The sequence below is a fragment of the Nannospalax galili genome, unplaced genomic scaffold (genome assembly GCF_000622305.1).
Source record: "Nannospalax galili isolate Female #2095 unplaced genomic scaffold, S.galili_v1.0 scaffold115, whole genome shotgun sequence".
NCBI classification, from domain to species: Eukaryota; Metazoa; Chordata; class Mammalia; order Rodentia; family Spalacidae; genus Nannospalax; species Nannospalax galili.
In genome coordinates, this window is record NW_008340588.1 from 8,345,642 (window position 1) to 8,363,136 (window position 17,495).

The 17,495-nt window shown below is 36.2% G+C and overlaps 1 protein-coding gene across 1 annotated transcript in view; it reads left to right on the forward strand.

Annotated features, from left to right (window-relative positions):
• Positions 1-17,495, forward strand: part of Col5a2 (collagen type V alpha 2 chain) — a 146,350-nt gene that overhangs the window by 71,892 nt on the left and 56,963 nt on the right. Inside the window, exons 3-9 of the mRNA XM_017798841.2 lie at positions 1,637-1,650; positions 4,236-4,268; positions 5,285-5,317; positions 7,710-7,763; positions 12,589-12,699; positions 14,472-14,549; positions 16,970-17,014. Of these exons, the coding sequence (XP_017654330.1) occupies positions 1,637-1,650; positions 4,236-4,268; positions 5,285-5,317; positions 7,710-7,763; positions 12,589-12,699; positions 14,472-14,549; positions 16,970-17,014 (368 nt within the window). The remainder of the gene's footprint in view (positions 1-1,636; positions 1,651-4,235; positions 4,269-5,284; positions 5,318-7,709; positions 7,764-12,588; positions 12,700-14,471; positions 14,550-16,969; positions 17,015-17,495) is intronic.

Here is a 17,495-nt window from a genome sequence, read left to right on the forward strand (position 1 = left end):
ATTTGATCAAAACACCTTATATGCATGTATGAAATTCTCAATAAATTTTTTTAAAGTTAAAAAAAAAAAACAAAGATATGCCGGGTGTGGTGGCACATGCCTTTAATCCCAGCACTCTGGAGGCAGAGGCAGGCAGATCCTCTGTGAGTTAGAGGTCAGCCTGGTCTACAGAGTGAGTTCTAGACAGCTGGAGCTATAGGTCTCAAAAAGACCAATAGAAACAAAACAAAACAAAATAAAAAACAAAAGAAAAAAAACAAAGATAATAGACATTTTTTGTAGTCCTGAGTATTGAAGAATTTCTAATGCTGAGGTGAAGCCCAGTGGTAGAGCATTTCTTAGGGTGAGTGAGACCTTAGGTTTATTTCTCTGCACTGCAAACCGAGAAAATAAAAACAAACATGGACATTCAAAAGTAAGAAAAGTAAATGTGTAACTGAATTAATAAAAGATGAATATACTTTACATATAAAGAGATCCTAGTTATAAATAATTAAAATAGCAACGACAATAGAAATAAGACAATGATGAAAATTTAAAGAAAATATAACTAGATGCTCAATATGAAACCTGTCAAATTTCCTCATAATCAAATAATTGAAACAAAATTACACTGAACTATCATGATTCACCTGTCAGATCCATCAATTACGATATGATTGTTATTGCACTGTGTATCACTGGCTGTTTCTCTGGGGAGCTGGGTACATTGAAAGTTGTATAATCCCCACAGAAGATATGATGATAATATGTCAAATTTTAATTGTCTGTGCCCATTGACTCAAAATGAATGTTGGGGGAATTTATCTTATATATATGCTTATGAGTGGTCATATATGTGATCATTATTTAATATAGTATTATTTATAATGATTAGTATTACATTCCATCTTAGCTAGTCCATATAAACCCTAAATTATTCCAATTTTCTGGCATATTAAACATATAACTCTCATTTTCAATTTTTCCTGGTAGGGTAATAAATTGCATATTAGTAATAGAAACAAATAGGAACAAGCCAAGCTCTACATTGTTAGGAAAAATGAATGCTAACTAAATAGACTTCATAGAATAGAAGCCCAATTTGAAAAAAAATAGGGAAACTACCTTTATGCGAACATCTCTGTAAGATTTAAATATCTATAACTATATGTAGACAGGTAATGGAGCTTATGGAAAAATTATAAAGAATCTGTTATTACTTAGTTATTTAGACAGAAAGAAGTGATATTAACATACAAGAAGTCAATAGTAGTGGCTTTTAATGGGGTGCAAAACAGGAATGTGGAACAGGAGACAGAATGCAAAGGAGCTTTCCACTGTGTGGTTGTACATTTTGAATACATTGCTTGCATTTGAACTAAATGACTTTATTCACTTGAAATATTGAAAACATCAGGGAACATTAAATAATTCATTATAATAACATTTGGTTTTGTGATTTTGCTAACATATGCTCTATGAAGTTTGAGAAGAAAATTATTTTGCCTTTTGTGGAAATATTGATCCAGAAAACTTTTAGGTTTATGTTAAATTCTATATCCAAAGGAATCTACTATTATAAATATGTATATGTTGCATGTTCTTCATGGCTGATTCTCCATAAAATGACGTTTATTTTTTTTCTTTTTTGTAGGTAGAGGACGAAAGGTAAGTTCTTATTTGTTTAATTTCATTTTCATAAGTAAAATTCTTCTAAGGCTGGCCAGCTTTGTTGTGAAATGTTAGAAATCATTATATAGATCACAAAATAGCATGCAAATATATTGTGAACACAAATGCACCCAGTTCAGGCACCTCTTAGAGATGACAGAGGGCACGACCTACTTCCTTTAGAATTAATTTGTGTCCTTTCATCCTGCAGTATAGGAGACTGAACTAAGGATTTTACATATACTAGGCAAACATTTTACCCCTGAGCTTCTTACTCAGCCCAGCTAGTTTTATTTATATGTCCATTTCTGCCAGAAAATTTTGAACTGTATAGTGACTGAGGACATGCTCTATTAACATTTGCATCCTGGTATTCAGCACTGTACTTAATATCTACATTATACCTATTAGAAACTTGCACATTTGCTGGCAGGGACAGATGGAGTGGTGAGAGGAAAGAAGGAAGGAAGAAAAGAAGGAAGAAGGAAGGCAAGCAAGGAAAGAAGTTCCCTTTCAACGAAGTGATTCTTCATCAGTTGGATGAGAAATAAAGATCCAAAATAAATGGGAAACTATATCAGAACACGCTGCTTGCCCTCTTCCTTTCTCCATCACCTTCTAGGGCTTGGAATCTTTTTCTGAAGAGTTTCATGTTCATGAGGATAACAATGGGGTACAGTTATGACTCTAGCACAGCTGGCCAGATTGGCTACTTGTCCTCTGGACGAAAGTAGTCCCGCTCAGTAGAGTCCTTTACCTCTCTCATTGCTGTTTTCCTGGTTCTCTGTAACCTTATGACCACTGCTTATGACAGGCCTTATGACAGTTGCTTCAATCCTGTCTAAATAGAGTGGGTACAGGGATTAAGAGAGTAGAAATGAGCAATGACTCCAGTTTTCATGGCAGATAGCAGACAAATGACAAGATAATTTAATTTTTGTGCATGATAGAGTTTTATAGAGGAAGTCATCAGACAATCAGGTAAAGCAAAGCTACAATATTTTGATAAATAAGAATGATGCTGTCAGCGGGAGAGCCTCCCCAGCTTAGCACTTTTGAGGTCAGAGAACGTTGCCACAAATAAGCCTCATTTGATACACATATAAGTAAATCTATGTAAATGTGTGTCAAAGGAGAATGACTGCAAACAATAGTTCTCTTAATTTATATTTGAAAACTAGAACACACTTAAACTTAAAAGTGAAAATAAACCAGATCGTTACATGACAGATGGATGGGTGAACAGAGATTAGATAGAAAGATAGGGAGATGATAGATGGAGATGATAGATGAAGAAACCTGTGAAATAGGCCAATAGAAACTAATAGAATGATTTTTTCTAGTCAATCATTAGCTACCCAGCTTGCTGAGAGGCAGCTGTTAGGCTGCATCATTTACTGTAGTGTGAAGAACTGGTGGTGGGATGCACTCAGAGAAGCTGCCAGTTTACCTTCTAATTATGTAACACTATTTTCATGATTTGTTTTTACTTATCATATATCAGAAGAACAGAAGAACAGGTGAATGTTAGAAAATGAATTTTGTTCCTGATTTATACCTATAGTGCTTTTTTACTATTTATTTATCTGTCATCCATCCATATTAACCCCGAGTAACCACTGCCTTTTATATTTAAATATCTTTACATGGGTCAAATGGTGCACATGTTGCAAAAGACGAGGGAAAAACTGTCTCCATCCTATAAAAGATGTATTACAAATGCAGGGACAGCCTATAAAAATTATAAAAATGCCCAAGTGGCACGAATTAATATGTAAATGTATTTCTCATCTGAGCATATGCATTTTATGTTTCTCAGTGTATATGAAAATTCAGTTCAGTAAAATTATTAAAGTCCCCATTTCACATAAGTGAACTTACTGAAAACTGGTACTAATAAAATCAGCGGAAACAATACATCTCTGAATTATCTCCAAATTAAAAAGTAGCATAGAAGCACTAGGACATTTACTATCAGAAGTAGGTAAATGGACACTTAATATCTTATCACATACTGTGGAACATTAGCATGGTTTAAAAGACATCAGGAAGTCTATGATTTAGTTAAGAAAGATATCAGAGTTGCATTCTTTTGACTACAAATACAAGCAAAATCTGTATTTTACTTATAAATTTCTTAGAGACCAAACCCACAACTTTTCTTGCAAGCCATTCTGTCTCTCACTGTGACTCAAACGATTTTGACTTGCTTTTCCACTCGTGTTCCAGAAGGAACAGCTTCCAGTCGCACTAAGTCCTTATTCACTGGGCAGAGATTTAGATACTTTTCCTAAGCAATTCAAGTTCTTTCAGAATTTCAAAGAAATTTATTCCCTGATAGGTCTTACAGTGTTAATTCTTGTTCATTTGATTTTTTTTTTTTTAGTGGAAATATCCAGTTTAGAGCTTAGCAGAGGTGACAATGCCGACATCACTTGAATACAGGTTGCTAGTTTTCTGTTCTCATTGTTAACATTTTTAGGAACTCCTGGTGTGTACATTTTCTAGAGGGACATAGAGTGCTATGTTAATAATAAAGTATCACTTATATTTCACTAATTGGGCTTTTAAAACCTTTCTAGGGACAAAAAGGAGAGCCTGGATTAGTGCCTGTTGTAAGTATATGTGCATATGAATGTGTCTATTATTTTCAAATATAACTGGAGTGTAGTTGTATATGATTACTTCCTCTCAAAAAATGAAGCTATTTTATAGTCAAACTTTCAATACAACATAAGGAAGACAAAATTTAGTGTTAGTTGATATGATGTCTAATGTTCTGTGATCTTAATTTTTTATAGCCCCATGACTGACATTTTTGGTTTTAAAACATCAAATGTATTGCCTGGTCATACATTGGTTGTGAATATTAATATTGGTGGTTTAATGTTTTATATTTTTAGAATTATGTCATGTCTTGATCCTAATTGAAATTAGGATCAAACAATTGAAATTGTTTCTTCAGAATTCTTAGGACATCTTTAGCTATGTACGTGATCAGAAAGCACACCACTGACAGGATGAAATTCCCTCAGTCATCAGTTTCATAGGTTTTAAAGTAGTTATCATAGTCTGTCTGGAGAAAAGACTATACATGATGATTTATTTGATAGCATATACACTTATGCTTTGCCAGAAATCTTATTTTCTCAAAGGTTACTTTAAAAGTAAATAATTACCATAGTTTACCTTTTTTCATATTTACTATGTCTTATATTCAAAATGCTTTTCAAATATGTATTTGTCTATACAATTCTATGACTGAGGTCCTTTGTAATCACCATTTTGCATTTGAGTCTCCATATAAGGTTCCATTTTAAGAAATTTAAGTAAGCACAGAAAGAAAAAATAATCAGTCCAAGGTCAGGCAATTGGAAAGGAAGAATGCAAAGATTTGAACCCCATCCTCTTGGTTTCAATCTGGGTGCTTGTAATCTCCACATAGCATTGTGTTTCTATATTAGAGTTCAAATTAGGTAATAGTTTGACTCTTAAATTAGAGGAAACATCACTGATTGAGAATCTATGTCTGTTTAGAAATTCACAAGGTTTAGTTTTATTGATTTGACTATTGAATTTTCTATGTGTCTTACAAATTTTGCCTTTACAAATTCTCTTGCTTATTGTTTAGGTAACAGGTATACGTGGTCGTCCAGGACCAGCAGTAAGTACTTTCTTCCAGTGTTTGTTGTGCTATTTTTTTTTTCAAAATACTGAACATCTTTATTGGCAAGCCGACCATGGGAACACAAAGCAAAGATGCTTGGATTTTCAAAACATTTTAGAAGGCAGGGAAGAGGAGGGAGTGTGACTTTAGAAAAAACCCATATGAAAATCTACCACAGCAAACTTAATTTTATCCCATGTGTTGGTTTTCCTATTGGTAAAGGGCAGAGCAATATATGCTTACATTGTTAATTTTTGACTGACCTTGTACTTGAAATTAGAGTATACTGATCTGTTGACTGATTAAAGATACTTATTTATTTAAATAATGTGTTGCAATAGAATTTGAAACATATCAGCTTAGTTTTAAATATTTCAGGTTTGTATTATCAAAGGCATTCTTAAGTAACTATATGGATAATACATACTTACATAGTTCTTGTAAATCTCGAAACACTTCAGATCTTCTTAAATAAAATACCAAAATAGCTCTAATGGGCCCATTTTAGCCCTTTGGAAGCTTTTGCCTTTGTACCATTCTATTGGGAAGGGCACGATAACAAGGTCCATAGTTCTTGCTACTCAGGAGGTGGAGGCAGGAGGATCTTTTGAATCAAAGAGTTCAGGGTGAATCCAGGAAACATATTTTAATAAAAAGAAAGAATTGCTGTTTATTAAACCATGTAAATCTGCAATCTAATATTTATAGCTCAACTAAAATTATCTTTTAAAGGAAATACCATCTACCACCTGCAGCTATACTTTCTCAGAAAAGGAAAAGAAAAAGCCAAATATTTTAAGTTACTACCCAATATCCACAATTTAGAAATAAAATATTTGAAACTAAGGCACAAACCGTGGCAATTCTAATTTGAGAAATTGTAGATGGACTTTATATAAACAGTGGAAAGAATGAGGTCCTTATGTCTTTAAGTCCTTGAATGTACCTGAAGTAGCAGTAGAGTGAAAGACTTCTCCCTCCATTGTTTCCAGCAGCCGCTAGACCAGTGAAGAGCGGTCTAGGGCACTGTGGACCAAATTAAACTTACGCATTCCCACAGATAGTTGATAATTTAGAATTTGCACATTCATGTGTTTCTACAAATATGAACTTTAAATTTTTGGCCAAGTACTTGATGACCAAAGCTTTCACTGGGAGAAGTCTGTGGAAACGTTCTTTAAAAGTTTGCAATTGCTAGCTAAGCTAATATGTTTAGCTTGTCTAACTCCCCGATCTTCTGTGGCACCTAATACTTAGTAGATCTTCAAACTACACTGCTAAAACCGTCAGCAAGTCATATGTATGTAGAATGTTCATATGTATGTAGAACGTTCATATGTACAGGCTGTGTTTTCCATAGTCTTTAATTGCTCTAAATTTTAAAATGAGATGTTTTTTTCCACTGAAAACATGTTTATTTTTATTGGATATTTGCATAATGTCTTTTTATATTTTTATTGAATTTTTGTGTATTTCTGCAACATCTTAACCATGTATATACTCGGTCTACCCATCAACACCCTTCCATAGCCTCTCCAACAGATTTTATGCATTCTGTCATTTATATTAAGGCCTATCGAGTCAAGTTGGTATCCCTAGATGTCCCTCAGTACAAGTTCATCCACTCGTGTCTAGTAATCCTACCTAGAATCACTCCTCTTAAAGATCAGATCTCCCTCACCCACCAGTTATCAGCTGTTAATAGTTTTTCAGCTAAGATTGAGACCTGTTGTCTATTTCCCCAGTTCTTTGTTGGGTTTTTGTCTGAGCTTGTATGGGTCTTGTGCATGCTGACACCATTGGTGTAGATTCATGAGCAAGGTCTCAGGAGCCTGTAAGACTCTGTTTCTATATGGTCATGACTGCTCCCACCCCAGGGGACTCTTACTATCTTTCTGCCCCTTCTTCTGCAATGGTCCCTGAGCCCTGGGTGAGTGGAGTTTAATACAGGTGTCCTGTCCAAGGGCCCACACTCTGCAGACAATTATTGTCTACACTTTGGCCATTTGTGCACTTTTATGTTTGTTGCTCTCTGTTGCATGGGAAACTTCATTGATGAGAGTTGAGAGATATATTAGTATTGTCTCTACCCCTTGTTCCATTGTGTTCCATGAGCTTTAGGTGTAGAGGTTCCATTGTAGATGTGTTACTTAGGGTTGGATATTTCACAGACTCTTGTTCTCTGTGTGTGACCAGTTGTGGAACTCTTATGTATTCTTATATTTACAGACAAGCATGTCAGTCACTAGGCCTCAAAGAAGTTTCTTTGCAACAGACAGGGACTAGTAAAAATGTGATATTTTTATTTCAATGTTCTTTTGCCAAATAAATTCTTAAAATGAAAACATTCAGAAATGTTTAAAAGCATAATCATCATTTTCTATTTTAGGGCCCCCCAGGATCACAAGGGCCAAGAGGGGATCGAGGCCCAAAAGGAAGACCGGTAAGTTGACAAGGGTTTCCTTTCTCCAATGACTATCAATTAAGCCAGTTAACACATCCTAAGTGCAGGGAGGGTCCAGAGGCACTGATAATCCTCTATCACTTAGATTTAAGTGCTACAAAAAATTTAGGTCATGAAATGATCATGTACTTCTCCACATTCAGAGAAAATTATTACATGACAATAATTGCCAACCATTTTACTAGATAGCGCAATCAACATTTCTTTGTTCTTTATAAAGTCAAATTAAGGTCAAGTAAAATAAGGATACTTAGAGTTCAGAAGTTGTCATTCATGAGTAAACAATGCCAAGGATGAAGTAAAATGCCTTGACTTGTGTTTGCTGTAGAAATATCCAAGCTAAATAGAAGAAAAAGAAATTATTAGTGAATAGAATTTACTTTCAATTGGTTACACAGCAAATTTGTTTCTTGGATAATAACCTGCTTTTTCTACTGAGAGCGGTTACAGAGATTTTGAAGAATTGAAAAAAATCGACACTATTATGAGACCTAGGTTCAAATCTCAGTACCCACACAGCAACAAACAATTGTCTGTAACTCCAGTTCCATGGGATCCAACACCCTCTCCTGTTTTCCTTGGGCATTGATCGACACAGGTATACTTACATACATATGGGCATAACACTCATGAATTTTAAATTTTTAAATGGGAGGAATAGATAATACAGATAAGCAAGGAGGCAGCAGGCAGCTTTGAAAATACAAATAACAACAAAACGTATTTTAGATCGTAGGAGCTCTTGTTCCTAGTTTTTTACTTTTTAAAATGCTTATACACATTTAATGGAGTGGAGAATGTGATATTAATAATTTTTCGGAAATGGAGACATAGTTAGAGATGGAATTTGTAGACCTACAGGTGAATGACAGTGCCCTAAAGCAGTTGGGGCCCTACGGAGGCAGCAAGTTTGCATTGACATAAGTTGTGCCCTATGCATTGCTTTTCTGTGGAGTTTCTTCACTAGTATTTGTAGTTATGTGAGCTCTCCAGATGTTGAGAGAGCTGTGTGATAGAAGCTGGGTGATCATACAGAACAGATTTTACATCAGTGTGCTTGTACATTATAAGTAGTTGATAACACTGGGCCTTGAACTTAGTTGGAAGTTGCTATAGGAATATGGGTTACACCTCTAGAATTCTAGGTTAGAATCTAATGAGTCTAATCTCCAAATCCTTCTGCCTGCTTTCATATTCAATGAGGTAGTTGACTTCCTATCTTAGGCCTGAGGTATTAAATATTGGTCAGGTATAATACTGTATGTTTTTGTGTATGAAAAGAGTAGAGAGCCGTTATTTATGAGAACATAGGATAGTCCTATCAGATATCCTACTAGGAAACCCATTCTTCTGTTAATCCTAGCAGTAGTGATGCTAGGCATTGGATCTTTTAAATTCATTTCTTCTGATTTGTAAATTACTGATTTCCCTCCCTGTTGTAAATATCACTGATTTCTGGCTACTAACATGTTACTACAGAATACCCATAGATAGAAGGTTTTGTTTCAGAACCCAAGCTGCCTAGGAGATACTGAGTTGGATTAAGTTTTTTACTGTCATTATACAGAGTTTTATTATAATCACAGATACTATTTTTCACCTCCAACTTCCATTACCACCAAACAGTACTGAAGCCTCAACATCATGATTTCTCAACCTCAGCACTACTGGTGTTTTGAACTAAATGATTCATTATGCATTGTGGGATATTTGTCAGCTGTACCCACTAGATGCAAGTAGCAAACCTTATCCCTCTTCTAAGTGTGGCAAATAAAATGTCTCGATGCTGCTAAATCCAGGCAAAATTGCACTGGATCGAGAACTGACATAGAAAAACTATCAGGAAGACTTCAGTTTTGGATGGTGATCATAAAGATTCTCTATCATCAGAAGTCCTCAGTTTAGATTGTGTTGTCCAGGTCACTTCACAGTGATAGACTGGCAACTTAACCAGGAGATGGTCAGTTTGCACATGACTTATACATATTATGTCCTCACTTTTACAGTGGAAAATTGGCCATTTATCATCAGCTGTAATAGTCTATCATGTATGCGCATACGTGTTATATGTGAAAGTGTGTGTGATGATCTTAAACTAACAAACAGCAAACAAACTTTGAGATTGTGCAGCAATTCTCTATTTGAGGCTGTCTAAAGGTTGCCACCTAGTGGCCATCGACAAGAACTTTTTAATTGCAGTTGGAAGTCAAGAGAATGTGTACTGGGGGTTGGGAGAAAATGATAAGTAGAACATTTGCTTTAGTTTGAAAATTGTGTTCAGTTCACTTGGAAATGTGAAAATGTACTTTTATTGACCTCAGAATAGTAATTTTCAATATTTCTCAGTAAAATGCCTACACTTTTTTTTAATTTTTAAAAAATGTTTATTTTTTTATTTTATATGTATGGGTGTTATGCCTGCATGTATGTAAGTGAACCCGTGCCATGCAGTGTCCATGGAAGACAGAAGAGGTCATTAGATCCTCTGGAACTGGAGTTACTGACAGTTGTTAGCTACCATGTGGGTGCTGGCATTCGAACCTGGGTCTTCTGCAAAACAGCTAGTGCTCTTAATCACTGAGGCATCTCTCCAGTCCCCTTAAAAAATAAAAAAAAAATCTATTATTTTATTTTATGTATATGAGTATATTTCCTGCATTTATGTAAGTGCATCTGTGTTGTACAATGCCTACGGAGGTCAGAAGAGGGCGTTGGATTCCCTGGAAGTTACAGATAGATGGCTGTTAGTTGCCATGTGGGTGCTGGGATTCAAACTCAGGTCTTCTGTAAGAGTAGTCAGTGCTCTTAACTGCTAAGCCATTTCTCACTTATAATCTCACTTAGTTTTAGAAACTTTTCATAAATTTTTATTAATTTAAATCTCAGTTTGTGTTAGACTAACATATCAGAGCTTTCTTAAATGTATTATTTTTATTTTATGTGTATGAATGCACTGCCTGCATATGTTTAAGTGCACCCTGTCATGCAATGCCCACAGAGGTAAGAAGAGGGTGTCAGATACCCTGGAACTGGAGTAATGGACAGATGTTAGCTACCATGTGGGTTTTGGGAATTGAACCCAGGTCCTCTGTAAGAGCAGCCAGTTCTCTTAACCACTGAGCTTTCTTTCCAGGCTCACATCGGTGCTTTATAAAGGGAATTCTGGTAAGATATGGAAGGAATCCTGAAATCAATGCAGATATAGCCTGTCTTTGGATCAGACTTTGATGTCTGATCAATATTAATCACAGAATATATAAGCAACTTGGAATATTAATATTAATCAAATGTATGTCTACTCATAGGGGAAATAATTGTAATTTTATATTTACTTTAGAAATGCTTTTAGGAGTCACATTTTTGTTTCAGTTAACTATTTGTGTATGTAAAATCATTATCATTTAGCCATTAAATTTTAAAAGAACCCATAATCAGTTTTTCACAAATGATTCTGAATAAACCCAGTGCTACCTGGTCTGTTCCAGCATCAAAGGTGCAGTCACATTGTGTGACCCTGGGGTCTTAGATAACACCTGAAATCATCTCCATTTTGTATTACATAAAGAACATAGTGCACTGCCAGTGGATTAGGAGCCAGAGGGGCTGATCTTTAAAATATGGGAATACTTTCCAAGAAAGCATGCTTTTAAAATATAAATTTCCTAGGCTATTTTTTATGTCTGCTTTGAATACATAAATGTTCTTTAGCCAACTATTAAAGACACAAATGTTTGAGTATGTTGGAATATATTACCAACATCATAAGAGCTATTAACCTACCCTTCTTCAAACCATCTTATGTGAACTAGCCTCTCTACCCACTTGCTTTCGTCCCGCTTTCTTGCTCTGCATTGTTGATTCATGTTTGAGTCACTTAGGGGCGTCTTTCACTACCAAGTACTAATTTGTCATTTTTCTCAATCCCTACTTTTAATGATTGAAAATGAAATTGTCTTTGTTCCTTTGTTTCCTTTCAAAGTTTGTTAAGACTTTGAAGATTAACAAGCTAGAACATTCTTCAGAAGTCTGCTGGGAATGATGAGGTTGGGACGGAGCTTTTCCAGAACGGAGGATGTGGCTGTTCCCCAAGCTGCCCTCAGAATGTGGGTTAGGAGAAGGGTGGGTTTGGCAACCAGGAATCATTTTCACTTCTCCGAGAACCAGACTTGGCTGGATCACAGTGCCTTTGCCTCTGATTCCTCATTGGTCTAGTCAGCCTATTAGGGTGGGATGGAAAATAAAATGTGCCAGACTTAAGGTAAAGAAGGCTGAAATGTGGATCTATCATCTATATGTATTGGAAGTCAACTATGCACCAGAAACTACGTAAGCTTCAAGTAATTGGAAAAATGGAATAAATCCACAAATTCTAGTCAAGGGACCTTTACATTTTGCGGAGAGATGGGGTAGAAAACAGTTTACGCAGGCACATACATAATTAAAAATAATACAAGACAGACAAGTGAATTTAGAAATTGTTTATTAAATACACATTAGCAACAAACTCTACCAAATAGAGCCCATTCTATAACATTGCTAAATTGAAATGATTCTATAATTATTCGAAGAAAACAGAGTCTTGGCGATTTAACATATTATGTACAATTCTTACCTAGACTGTGTCCCAGTAGTAGAAGCTCTGGCCAGTGCTGAAATTGGCAGTGTTAGCTTAACTGATGAAATGCTACAACTGTTTAGATTGTCAGTCGTAATTATTATGATCATGTAGAAGTCTGTGCTTCAGCTTTCTGCTAGGCTCATATTGGAAGTGGGTTCTAATTTCCACTGTTCCCCCCCCCCCCAGGGTCCTCGTGGTCCTCAGGGAATTGATGGAGAACCAGGTGTTCCTGGTCAACCTGGTTCTCCAGGGCCTCCTGGACATCCGTCTCATCCAGGACCTGATGGCATGAGCAGGGTGAGTTGTGTGTACTTACTGCTCAGCATCATAATTATGTGATATATAAATTGGTAAATCATGGTTATGATGTTAGGCTGTATCAATCAGTTCAGAGGATACCACTTTACTGTAAGAACCATGGGGTGAATGCAGACCTACTATGGACAACATTGAGACTAACAAATTTATAGTGAGTTGTTGGAAAATTCGAAGTAATTTTCTATGGTGCTGCTTCAAATTCTTTGTTTTCTCAACAATAGTGCTAGATTTCAAAAACCTTTGTCTTTTTGGTAATGCTCAGGGGAAAATTTAGTTTATGCAGTGAACTAAATAGCATGCATCTCCATCCTGTTTTTAAATGCTGAAAAAACAAGCCTTTTGTCCTCCCAAGAAAGAGTGACATAGCCATGATGAGGCAAAGAGAAGGCACTGTGTGGATATGTGGGGTTGTTCTTTTTGTTGCTTTGACAAATACTTGAGAGAAGCTATTTAAAGGAAGGAGGCATTTTTTTAGCTTACAGGTTGAGAGGTTTCATTCCACGGTCACTGACTCCATTGTTTCTGGGCCTGTTCTGGGACAGAGAATCATGACGGAATTGTATGGTGGAACAAATATTTTGCTTCACTATGGCCAGGAAGCAGACAGACAGAGAAGGGATCTGGACAATATACAGACCCCAAGAACATGTCCTCAATGACTTCTTTTCTCTCAGTAGGTCCCACTTCTGAAAGTTTCCATTACCTCCCATTAGTGCTATTAAATCAGGAGACTACCAATGGATGAATTCATTGATGAGGAAGAGTTCTCAGGGTCCAGTCACTCCCCAAATGTCTATTTGTGAAGATCCCATTGGGGATCAAACTTCTAAAATAGAAGTCTTTGGGGGGGGGACAATCCAAACTTAAACCATAGCAACATTAAAATATTTCTTAAAATTTAATTTCCTACTTTAACAACAAAAAAATTTTCCTCTCTTTAGCTTCCCCACTGAATTCTTGGTGGAGAATACACAGGGTATTTAGGAGTAGATTGCATAGCACAAGGGAGTCTGATTGCTGTTTTTGTTTCACCAGTTAAGGCATCTATTTCTCAAATGATTGAAGAATTGCCAATTTATTTTTAAACAATACATACCACACATTTCCCCCAGTAAAATCTGGAAATTAATGCTGAGATGAACAATTGTGATCAATTTGATTGACAGAGTAGTTTTAAGGTCATAGAGAATAGGAAAAACTGTTCCCAGTTCGCACTCTAGTCAGAGATTCATTTAAATGATTTTATAAAATTTTTTACAACTTACATAAATGTATTTTTTTAGCTTACTTGCTGTGAACAAGGAAAGAAGATTGTTTACTTAAAATAGCCTGAAATAAAATCTGGCATCTTTAGAATAAATATTTAAAATGTGTCTTTTAGGCTTTGTTCAAATGTTCAACATGTTCTAATTGGGGAGGGGGGTGAACTGAAGAGACCAGAGCCTGTAAATGACAAGATTGAGAGCCTGTCAAGAAGATCTGTGCTTTTGCTGGGTCTCAGACTTGGGTGCCAGCAGCAGCCATTCTAAACAGCATACTTATAAAATGCTCTGGGGAAGGATGGTCCATCTAAAACACACACAATAAAAAACAGCTTGAATTTTTTCCCATGCTTTAAAGTCAGATGTTTAAATGGTTTCTTAGAAAAGTTGTTCTATAAGAATTGCAGAGTGTGCACAGTTCTCACTATTAGAAATATGCTGATGTGCATCTTTTACGGTGGAAATCATATCAACACTTTGCTTTTACAGCCCTTTTCAGCTCAGATGGCTGGTTTGGATGAAAAATCTGGACTTGGGAGTCAAGTAGGACTGATGCCTGGCTCTGTGGTAAGCATACATGCTAAGAAATAAAATCTTGGGATGGTGAGATAGCTCAGCCAGTAAATGCATTTGCTGCCAAACCTGAGGATCTGAGTCCAATTCCTCTGAACATATAGGATAGGAGAGAACAGGCTCTTTCCTGCATGTCCCCTGACCTCCACACATATAGCACCACTTGTACGTGCATAGCCCTCACCCCCAAAATAATAAATAAATAATAATGTGAAAAATAAATAAAATGCTTTTGAATATATCCATTAATCCATTTAATTTATCTAGCAAATCCTACCCTGTGGCATTTAAAAACACAGAGGTGTCCCACTCATACTTGTGCAAAGCATTTGTGAGCATCTATAAAGGTTCGTCTGCACATTTCATTTAGTACTGAGGAAGATAACAGATTTCAAGTTGTAACTACCACCCATACAACAAAGACTGTTCCTCTGTAATTAAAAAAGCAACATTCTATTTAGAAAAACTGACTTGGATGAATTTTGAAATAGATAGTCTATGTCAACATTCTTGAGTTCCTGCTTGTCTTGATATACTCTAGCTGTTTCATTCAAAAAAACCTCTGTGATTTCCTTATTGGTTTTCTTTTATCACCTCTTCCCATTTTCTTGGGTTAATTCTTTCTTTCTTTCCTCCTCCTCCTCCATTTCTTCCTCCTCCTCCTCTTCCTCCTCCTTCTCCTCCTCCTCCTCCTCCTCCTCCGGTCTTGCTTTGTAGCCCAGGCTAGTCTAGAACTTGCAGTCCTCCTACAACAACCTCCTAAGTTGGCTGATTCCTTTACCTGTCTATTATAAGAAATGCAATCTCAAAGAATGAATGAACACTTTTCAAACCAACTTACCCATGCTTCTTGGTCATAACATAATTCAAAATTCTTCCACCTTAATGGAATCTCAGACAGCAAGAAATAAAGTCAAGTCTCATAGGTAAAGTCCTCTCTACCCACCCTGAAGGCCAGCATTATGATAACTTAAAAAGTATTTGTGCTTTCTATATTACCAGTAGTATGGTGTCATTCACTGATTATCTTGGGATCGTTTTCTAAGATGTCTGATATTTTACCCATTTGAAGTTTGAATTACATATATATGTTTATACTAGTTTATTATACCTTTATGAATTCATAATTAAAAAATTATTTTATGTGCATGAATGCATTGTCTGCATGTATATAAATGCACTCATGTCATGCAGTGCCATGGAGGTCCTCAGATTCCCCTGGAATTGGAGTTAAGGATGGTTCGTAGCCTCCATGTGGGTGCTGGGAATCAAACCCGGGTCCTCTGCAAGAGCAGTCAGTGCTCTTAACCACTGAGCCATATCTCCAGTCCCATGAATTTATAATTTTTAACTTAAAATTTTTTCTATTAACATACATTACCTGCTCATAATGGACTTCCTTATGACATTTTATACATGTACATAAGGTATTTTGATCATGTTCATTCCCCATTTCCCCCGTCTTTACCTACTCCTGTTAATGCCCTTCATCTTCCCAACCAACCACCTTCCACTTTCATGTTTTTGAAAGTGCTTTTGTTTTCTTAGTAGCTAAAATATATAATGAGCTAAAAATAAAATTTAATATAATTTTACTTGATTAAACTTGATTTTAGTTAAACCAATTTTATTTTACAAGATCTGTCTGACATTTAAAAAATTGCATAGTCATTATATAGTATTAAGTGTTTAAGTTTTGCTTTCTTTGGGGAGAGGCAGGGTCTCTCTGTAGCCCATGCTGGACTGGAACTAGCTCTGTAGACCAGACTGGCCTGGATCTGCCTGCCTCTGCCTGGGGAGTGCTGGGATTAAAGGCCTGCAACCACATTTCCTTTTACATTCCTTTTCTTGTGCCTCAGGTAATCCTTTCTTGTTTAGATGAGAGTAGCCTATGTTTATACATTCAATGTATGTTAAGAAAGACATACTCCAGAAAACTCAGTGACCAGATAACTTTAAACTGATACAGAAAATAATCTAGCCAATACTGCTGGTTTCATAAACTTTTAAGTCAGCTTGGTCATTTAAGCCTGCCGTGAAGCTGAAGCATCTAGCAGGCTGCCGATACGCACTTTATGCCTGCCAAGATTCTCCCTTCTTCAGATGTTTCAGTTTATCAGAACCATCCTTTGAACATGTGTGGGTCCTTGTCCTAAAGACACTTGTTGTGCACAGGCATGTCGTTTATTTGTCTTTATGGCACAGAGGGTATGTATGAAATCATCCCATATATCACTCAAGCTTTAATGTCCCCGAGTCTGTCTGCCTTCCAGATGAGCACAAATGGGGATGTCATGAAGCCTCTCTGATGAAGCTTCACTTTCCAAATTCTAAAGCACATTCAACATGTTAAAAAAATGAATTGCTATGAATAGGCGGTAACATTTTTCTCTTTCTTCTCATTTATTTTTAAGGGTCCTGTTGGTCCAAGGGGACCTCAAGGTTTACAAGGACAGCAAGTAAGTATTTTTATAATTAAATTATGTACTGCAGTGAAAAAAGAGTACAAATAAGGTCCATATTTCATGACGATTTGGGGCTGAACTTTGCATAATTATATGCTCACTTAGAATGGTCTCTACTAAATCTCACCCACTTAGAAACATACGCAGCACTGTGTGTGGTATGAGTGAATAGATGTATGCTTCACATGCTTATGTGGACACACGTGTGTGTTGGTATGTTTGTAACTGTGTGTATGTGTATGTGGAGACCAGTGACTGAAGTCATCTGTGACTTTGATCACTGTTCTATTTACTGAGGCAGTTTGTCTTGATGAATACAGAGCTTACCAATTTGGCAAGTCTGGCTCGTTAGCTTGCTTTTTTAGTTAGACAGCTAGTTAGCTGTCTTCTCTCAAACACTGGGATTATAGGCTGTTAACCACGCCTGACCAACTTTTACATGTGTGCTAGGGATCCAAACTCCAGTCCTCATGGC